This window comes from Pteropus alecto, unplaced genomic scaffold (genome assembly GCF_000325575.1).
Source record: "Pteropus alecto unplaced genomic scaffold, ASM32557v1 scaffold113, whole genome shotgun sequence".
Lineage (NCBI taxonomy): Eukaryota > Metazoa > Chordata > Mammalia > Chiroptera > Pteropodidae > Pteropus > Pteropus alecto.
In genome coordinates this window covers 8,410,387-8,417,892 of record NW_006433949.1, presented here as the reverse complement: position 1 = coordinate 8,417,892, position 7,506 = coordinate 8,410,387, and the positions used below count along the sequence as shown (strand labels likewise).

The window sequence follows — 7,506 nt, the reverse complement described above, 5'->3', positions numbered from 1 at the left end:
AAAAATCAAAATGGCATGGTAGTGGCAAAAAAAAAAAAAACAGACACACGGACCAGTGGAATAGAATCAAGAGTCCAGAATTATACCCATATTTATATGGGCAAATAATTTTCGACATAAAAGCCAAAAACATACAGTGGAGAAAGAAAAGCCTCTTCAATAAATGGTGCTGGGAAAACTGGAAAGCCACCTGCAAAAGAATGAAACTAGACTGTTGTCTATCACCACACCTCAAAATTAACTCAAAATGGATTAAGAGCCTGAATATAAGACCTGAAATAATAAAATTCATAGATGAAAACATAGGAACTAAACTCAAGGACCTTGGACTTAAGATTTTATGAATTTGACCTCAAAGGCAAGAGAAGTAAAAGATAAAATAAATGAATGGGACTACAAAAAACTAAAATGCTCCTGCTCAGCAAAAGAAATTGTCAACAAGGTAAAGAGACAACCATCCAAATGGGAAAATATATTTGCAAGCAATACCTCCGATAAGGGCCTAATATCCAAAAGATACAAAGAACTCATACAACTCGATAATAACAAAAAACGAATGATCCAATCAAAAAAATGGGCAGAGGGTCTGAAAAGACACTTCTCCCTAGAGGACATACAAATGGTCAACAAATATATGAAAAGATGCTCAACATCACTAGTTATTAGGGAAATGCAAATCAAAACCACAATGAGATACCATCTCACACCTGTTAGAATAGCTATACTCAACAAGACAAGTAATAACAAATGTTGGAGAGGATGCAGAGAAAAAGGAACCCTCATACACTGCTGGTGGGACTGCAGATTGGTGCAACCACTATGGAAAACAGTATGGAGGTTCCTCAAAAACTAAGACTTGATCTACCATATGATCCAGCAATCCCTCTACTGGGTATTTACCCCAAAGACTTGAACAGATATTTGCACACCGATGTTCATAGTAGCATTATTCACAGTGGCCAGGACATGGAAGCAACTGAAGTGTCCTACGATAGATGATTGGCTAAAGAAGTGGTACGTATATACAATGGAATATTACTCAGCCATAAAAAGAGATGAAATACTGCCATTTGCAATAACATGGATGGACCTTGAAATAGTCATACTCAAGGAAATAAGCCAGACAGAAAAAAGTTGAAAATCACATGATACCATTTACATGTGGGATATAAACCTAAAAGCAACAAATGAACAGGACAAACAGAGACTAGTAGTTACCAGAGGGGAGGGGGAAAGGGGAGGAGAGAGATAGACAGGGGAAGGGGGAGGAAGAGCAAAGAAAAAAAAATTCACTCTGTAAAGGGAATATACAATCACTTAGATTCCTGGCTCTTTAATCATTTCTTTTGATTAACCAACTAACCACTAGGCCAAATCTCAATCCTCGAGAGGGCTTGTCGGTCACATCTTTTAGGGCTGGGGTCAGGAATAAGTGAGAAGTCAATATGAGGCCCTTGCCCAGTGCCCGACACACAGAAAGTGCCCAACCAACTGTGCTTCTGCCGCGGTGGCTGAAACTTAACCATATGGCAAGTTCCGAGGCGTTCTGGGAGAAGAAAATCACAGTGAGACCCCAAATTCAGGGGCCTTCCCTGACCACCTGGCCTGACGTGTCTGGGCCTCTTCAGTCAGCTCCTGGCCACCCACTTTGTGTCACTCCTGCTTTGTAAATCTACTATTTGTCATTAGGGCATCTGCCCCACTTACTAGCAGGCAAGCCAGAGGGAGCCAGGGGGAGCCGGGCTATCTGGAAGGCCATCATACGAACTAACTCCTCGAGGTGACAAGATACCTAGCTCCCGGCTTCCAGCCTCATCCCCCTGCCCATCGCTACTTGTGTGGGTACAAGAGGGCAGAAGAGTTTCAACATGTGCAGATACTTAGGGCTTGATGGGTTCCGAGAGCTACTGGCTTTAGTTATAAGACCACCACTGAACCCAGACAAACTTCAGAAATCGTCCCTAGTTCGTTTTGACCCTTTGCATTCTTTGTCCTACATGGCGTGGCAGAGAGAGCTGGAATTTTAGACTCCTGGACCCTGGGCACATGAGTGGCCTCACTCACGTCAGTATGAGGGACAGCGGAGAGCACAGGAGTGTGCAGCCAGGATGCATGGGGTCCTTGGTCAGTGACAGTTTCTTCACCAGACTCCACCCCGATAATGTGGCCACAGATGGAAACCTTTCCCCGTCTCCCCACACCCAGACCTCCTCCTAGTGCCGATAAACAAACTTACCGTCACCCACACTAGGCTGGTAGTTTCCTTATAATCACCCAAGGTCGAGTATCTCTCAGCATCTGCCACCCCGCACTGGGGGTTACTACGTAATGTCCATATCAGATCCAGAAAGAGAAAAGAAGAGCAGGAAGAATGAGAGATGCTTTGCTCCTCTGTGCCCCTAAGGTATTAAAGCACTGTCCCTGGGCCTGTATCACACAGATCGGCATGGTGAGACTTGACCGAGAGTCCTGCCAGGACACCGGGCAGGAAAGGGTGGGGGCCCTGGCCCCCTCGGCCAGGGTTCATGCCCCCACTCACTGCTCGATCCCATGCATGTGAATTTGCAGCTTTGGTTTCTCTAAAGTAGAACAAAAGCTCAAAGACATTACTAAACAAATCTGCATGCAAAAATCTTCTAAAATCTTTTACGATCATCTTACTTTTTCTTTTTTTAAAGAGACTCACTTTTGAGTGTCCCTGTGGCCCCACCTCCTCACGTGCACCCCATTCATAGCAACTACACATGGGATGGGGCTGGCCACATCCCCTTCCAGGGACATGAGATTAGAACTTAGAGAAGGGGAGCTGGGAGGACGGGGAGCTGGGAGGTCGAGGGGACTGAGAGACTGTGAGGTGGCCATCTGGAGATGGCCTTGAGCAAGTGAATGTGTGCGTTCAGAGACTGTCTGAGGGGAAAGGGAGGCAGCAGTCCCCAGGGAAAGGAGCAGCTGCCCAGGCCAATGTGGGGTGGATGTTTCCGAGGTGTCCCCAGGCTGAACATTTTGCATGCATTAACGCATTGAACTCCCTGGTCCACGAGCAGGTGCAGACAAGGACACTCGGTGTTGGGGGAGATACAGGACTTCGGTTTGTGAGACACCCCGACACCCCTGAAAGGACGTGAAGCATCTCTGAAGGGGCGTCTGTTGTTCGCAGAGAGCACCCTGCCTCTGTGGTGTCCTCGGTCATCACTGTTATTCTCACTCTTCCTCCCTCCTTCTCTCTGGGTGTGTACAGTGGGCAGCAGTGCCTGGCAGGGCGCGAGGGTTCTTTCCGATTTTGGGGGTCTGTTTTTAATGCAAAGTAAAACTAGCGATCCCAGGTCAAGAGAGTGATCTGAGCTGATGTGGGAAAGTACCTCAACTCCACCACACACAGACACACACACACACATACACACGCACACTGACTTCTAACCACAATGCTAGATGAACTCCTTTCTTTTTTTCTTTTTTTAATGTAAAATGCAAAGCTGTCCTTATACAGAAAAGGGACATTTCCAGGTGCCAGAAACATAGGAAAACCTCAGCATCATGAGCAGCGGTTGAAGCCACCAGCCCAGACCAGGTATGCATTTTGAGGCTTGTGTCTTAACACCTGCATGCGGACAGGAGGCAAAGTCACAGGCCCTGTAGGAGTCTGGGAGAGAGAATTGGGCTCTCCATAAAGAGCCAAGAAAAGGCTAAATTGTTGCAGGTATGAGGCCTGAACTTTCTCTCTACCTTCAAGCGGGAAAGCTCGGAGCTGGAAACTAACATAAAAGCTGGTCTAGAACAGAGGGTCCCATCAGGCCCCCAAGAGGCAACCGAAACCACCCCAGAGGCCTATTCTGGCCCCAAAGAAGTCCAGCCAGAGAACTGTGCAACAGCACAACTCAGAGCGCTCGGGGTCATTCAAGGGCATGCCACCCAGGGCTGGGGTGTGGCTCCGAAGCCTGACATTCGTTTCCAGAGACAGCTGCCCACCTGCCCACGTTATGGGTCGCCATGATGTGCAGCACCTCTGTGGTCTTGATCCGCACCATGCTGTTGGTATCCTTCAGCAAAGCTTTCAGGCTCTCCAGGCAGCCTGTGAAGCAGAAAAACCTTTGGATATTTACCAGTCTCAGAAATCAAATCACCTAAAAGTCAACAGGTGAGCCCAGGTCAGGCAACAAGAAATTACCGGAGGTTCTGCTGCTTTGGGGTGCGGAGGAATCTTTACGGCTAGTGTATATTTCAAAGTCGCTGAAGGGGGTTCAGTGTGCTTACACCTGGGAACTGGTTCATCTAACCCCGCTTTGTACACTTCCGACTGCTTTCTCTTGCAGTCTATTGTGGGGTTCAGAAAATGGGCTTTGCATTTGCAGAGACTGAGAGCCCAGTGCCAACCTTGTCCCTGACTAGTCATGTACCTTTGAATGGGTTACACCTAGGGCTGCCGGATTGAGCAAATAAAAATCCTGTTTTATTTATTGGGCCACCCTAGCTTCACACCCCTTCTCTGAGCCTCCTTTTTTTCACCCGTTGGTTGAGGATGCTCCCTCCCTCTCAGGGCGAATGCCGTGAGAACTAACATAACACGGGCACTGCACGTGGGGTGGTGCTGGCCCAGACTCAGGCTCATTAAATAGCAACCATTATTACAGAAGCTCTGCCTGGTGGCCAAGGCCATGCCAGGACCATCCCGCCTCTGGTTTTTAAACCAGCCCTTCAGCTAAGGCTGGAGGGAGAAGTGGCAATTCATCCATCATATACCTGATCTGAGAAAGGTGTGACCATGCCACTAAAATCGCCTCGACGCTTATTTTGGTAAGTAGGAAAGTGCAAAACGATTGTCAACGGTCCCTAATACGGGTGCGGTTTTGGTAGAGCATGTGCCCGTCTTTTGTGACAGCCTCGTGGATGAGACAGATAAACTGGGCTGTTTGGTGAAACTGTGACCACCTGGTTAGTCACAGCAGAGGAGCTGGTTTGTGGCTCTGGGTTGGCTGCTAGAGGTGTCCCGCAAGGAAGCTAGGAGGGATACTGTGAAGGCGCCAGGTCACCTCAGCTCCTCCCGCTTCAAACCACTCTGCGTCTCTCCATCCGGACCCCAGTCATGGTCGCCTGGGCTGTGACACTCTCACCTATGTTGATGGCCACGTAGACATGCTCGGGGTCATGCATGAGGTCACACAGAGCCATGAGGGCTTTCTGCCTCGTCAGCAGGTCTTCCGACTGCAGCTCCTCGTTTAGCTTGGGCAGAGCCCGACAGCCATAGGCAATGGCAGCCTGGGTGGGATCTATGTCGGGGGGAAGGTACGTAGAGATCCGGGCATGGGCCATCTTTCCACGGAGGTGACTCTCTAGCTTTCAAAATGAAGTTCTGGATTAAAAGAATCCAAAAAGTTGTCGTTATCACTACTGTGATTTAGAAGCCACTTTTCACTTGATCCTCAAAACTGTAAGGGCAGCCGGGTAGGTATTTTTATATCCATTTCACAGATGAGCAAACTAGGGCTGAAAGCAACGAAGGGATCTACTCAAGGTCACAGTGAAAGTAAGTAGCAGCCCAAATTGCAAACTCTACAGTTCTCCCATACTTGACGACAAAAGAAATCACCTACACTTTACGGGCTGGACCTTCAGTCAAAGACACCGAAATAAACAAACCAAACAAGTGAACACTGACATGGTCACTACATTTAGTGTTTATCTTGTGCCAGTAATACCTAGTATCTAAATCAACTAAGCTAGAGGAAGGGGACTTCTATTATCCACATTTTACAAAGGAGGAAGTTGAGGTAAGGCCAGGAGCCGATGTTCAAATTCCAGTTCATTCACCCCTCGGGGACCCATATTCAGAAGCTCTGACACATTCAGAAAAAAAGCTGTGCGATTAAAGGGTGAATTATTTTTATCTCTCTCTCTCACACACACACACACACACACACACACACACTTCGAGCAACTATAGGCAGTGTGGCTCAGTAGTTAAGAATGGGCTCCAGATCCAGACCACAGGTGACCCTTGACAAGTTACTCTCTGTTACAGCTGCAAAAGGGAGGTGATAATAGCACTTCCTTCCCTCCCTCCCAAAGTAGACATGTTAACTAATACTCAAGAGGCTGGCACACCAGAGCTCCAGATAGCTCCAGATAGTAATCGTGATGGTTGTTATGGTCGTGTTTAGTGGCAGTGACAGGCTCCGGCCCTGTAGGAATCTACTCCAGTAAGATATGTGAGTGAGACTCTGATTCCAGGCAACAGATGACAAGGAGAGGATGAGGGCCAGGCTGGGAGGGACGTGGCCATTTCTCATTTGGGCTCCCCTCGCAGGGAAGGTGGGCCTTGGGGACAGGATCCTGCCCTTCCCTAAGGGGCATGGGCTGCAGGTGTCTGGCCGCAGATAAGAGAGCATAGGGGTGTGAGGACACCGGCCCGTGAGCCAGACTAGGTGGGTCAGGGGCCCCCTGTCCAGCTCTTATCGGCTCACCTGCTTCAGCGCGCGCTGTCACCGGTTGTGCACGCCCGTTGCTAAGCAACCCAGTTGCCAGGCGACCCCGGCAGCGTCCGCAGCACCTCGCTGCAGTTGGCGCCCATCGCGCAGGCTCAAACAGCCCTGCGCTGGGGCCTGCTGTAAAGTGGAGACAATCATACTTTCCGGGTTATTGTGGGGAACAAAGGCGGCTTAGCTTTGTTCATGATATAAAACGTAAAGGAAAGGAAGTGACTGTGTACGCCTTTCTCTGTACTGAAACTGCGTGGCTTTAATCCTCAGGGTAACCCCGTCAGCTGATAACGTTCTCCAGTTTATGACAGGAACCTCAAAAAGGTTTAGTAGCTTCCCCCAGATCACACAGGCTTGGTCCCTGGACTGCCTAGCCCTGGTCCTTGCTTTGTAGGCTGACCACCTGGTAATGACACAAATAGGCTTCTGCAGTGGACCCACCACACTAATGACCAGAACAATTGTGCTTGAAAGCAAGCCAGACTCAGTCATCACCTGCATAAAACCCTCCATGGCTCCCCACTGGTTTCAGGACAGAGTCTAAACTTCTAGCCTGCTACTCAAGACATTGGGCAGTGGTCTCCGCCTACAATGCTAGACTCTCTCAATTCCCCACAGCCACTCTTTTGCTGCTTGTAACACTAACCACCTCTTTGTCTTTGAGGACGCAACTTGGTAGACACTTCCTCTATGAAGCCCATCTTCTTCCCCAGCTCCAAGTTGGTAAGTGATCCCATAGCTTAATTATCCCATTGGCACACCTCCCTCCCCTAATTCCCTTCTCAGCTTCCTCCTGCTTCCAGACTACTCCAACTCCCTGAGGCCATATCAGTCCTGTTTACTTGCCTCTCCAATGCTAGGAATATACCAGGAGACTTTCAATAAGTGTAGAATAAATGAATGGGTAATAGATTCGAATCGAGCTTTACACTAATCTACAAGGCACTTTTACTATCTTGTCACAACAAACTCTTGAAGTAGATAATTGGGTCCATTTTATAGCTGAGTTAACCAAGGCATAGGAAAAGGTGGA

The 7,506-nt window shown here is 48.4% G+C and overlaps 1 protein-coding gene across 1 annotated transcript in view; it reads right to left on the bottom strand.

The window, feature by feature from the left end:
* RSPH14 (radial spoke head 14 homolog) overlaps positions 1-5,307 on the bottom strand; it is a 79,265-nt gene extending 73,958 nt beyond the window's left edge. The window contains exons 1-2 of the mRNA XM_006908694.1: positions 5,109-5,307; positions 3,967-4,069 (exon numbers count right to left, since the gene is read on the bottom strand). Coding sequence (XP_006908756.1) covers positions 3,967-4,069; positions 5,109-5,307 — 302 coding nt within the window. The remainder of the gene's footprint in view (positions 1-3,966; positions 4,070-5,108) is intronic.
* Between the last annotated feature and the right edge of the window lie 2,199 nt (positions 5,308-7,506).